Source organism: Penaeus monodon, chromosome 30, assembly GCF_015228065.2.
Source record: "Penaeus monodon isolate SGIC_2016 chromosome 30, NSTDA_Pmon_1, whole genome shotgun sequence".
Taxonomy (NCBI): Eukaryota; Metazoa; Arthropoda; class Malacostraca; order Decapoda; family Penaeidae; genus Penaeus; species Penaeus monodon.
In genome coordinates this window covers 28,828,857-28,829,964 of record NC_051415.1, presented here as the reverse complement: position 1 = coordinate 28,829,964, position 1,108 = coordinate 28,828,857, and the positions used below count along the sequence as shown (strand labels likewise).

The 1,108-nt window shown below is 43.3% G+C and overlaps 1 protein-coding gene across 1 annotated transcript in view; it reads left to right on the top strand.

The window, feature by feature from the left end:
* Positions 1–974, top strand: part of LOC119592395 (spondin-2-like) — a gene marked incomplete in the record, with an annotated part of 55,422 nt that extends 54,448 nt beyond the window's left edge. Inside the window, 2 exon segments of the mRNA XM_037941217.1 lie at positions 443–588; positions 873–974. Of these exon segments, the coding sequence (XP_037797145.1) occupies positions 443–588; positions 873–974 (248 nt within the window).
* Positions 975–1,108: the final 134 nt, after the last annotated feature.

The following is a 1,108-nucleotide window of genomic DNA, read 5'->3' as shown; positions in this document are numbered from 1 at the left end:
TGGTACTGATATTGATTTCGATATTGATATGCTGCTCTTTCGTGTCATGATTATCATATAAGTCTTATAAATACTATCAGTTAAGGAATGATTAAACTAGAATTCCCATTTGCATCTTTTAAATTCTATTAAATTGTATCATAAATAAACGATATCAAAACCAGCAAGTCACTGGCCATATTAAGATCACAGTGATATAAATAGTCGTCAATAAACAAGGGTTTTAGACCTATTTCGACTCTGAAAAAGACACAAAATAATAAAGATAATAAATGCTTGCTGGTTGGGATATCTGCCATGCCTAAATACCTCATTAAAAAAAAAGTACATATTGTTTTTTTTTAAAAAAGCAGTTATCCGTTCTGTGAAGCAATGCAACAGAGCCGAGCGTTCAACAGTGTTTTGAAATTAATAAAAGAAAATAACACCAACATTTCTCCAGGCCGAAGACGTGTACGCGGGCCTCGTGATTGCCGTGTGAGCGAGTGGTCCGAGTGGTCCTCCTGCAGCAAGACCTGTGGCATCGGCGACCAGGTGAGTGGGAAGAGAGAGGGAGAGGGGGAAGGAAGGGAGAGGGAGAAGGGGGAAGGGAGAGGGAGAGGGGGAGGAAGGGAGAGGAGAAGGAAGGGATGAAGAGGGGATGGAGGAGAGAGAGAAGGAAGGAGGGAAGAGAAGGAGGAAGGGAGAGGGGAAGAGGGGAGGAAGGGAAGAGGAAAGGAAGGGATGAAAGAGGGGTGGGAAGAAGAGGAAAAAAAAAAAAACATGTAGAGAAGGGGAGAAGGAAGAAGGCAAAAGAAGAAGAGACGGACACACATGAGCTTATTCAGTAAGGACATGAGTAAAATCTATTACAATTACCTACCTGGTATCAGCCCTCAATCACACAATTATATACCAACAACTTACTCGCCACAGGATCGCACCGAACTGTCCTGAGCACTCGAGACCGGAGGCCGACCTTCCCCAACCTCTAGAACCAAGTTTGGTCCTCAAGGGATTGCGACCACAGATACTTCAACTGGTAGACTACGATTTGGAAAACAAGGGATCGAGAGAGATAAATGAGTAGGAGCAAGGAGATGGACAGAGATACTAAGGAGAAGAGGAA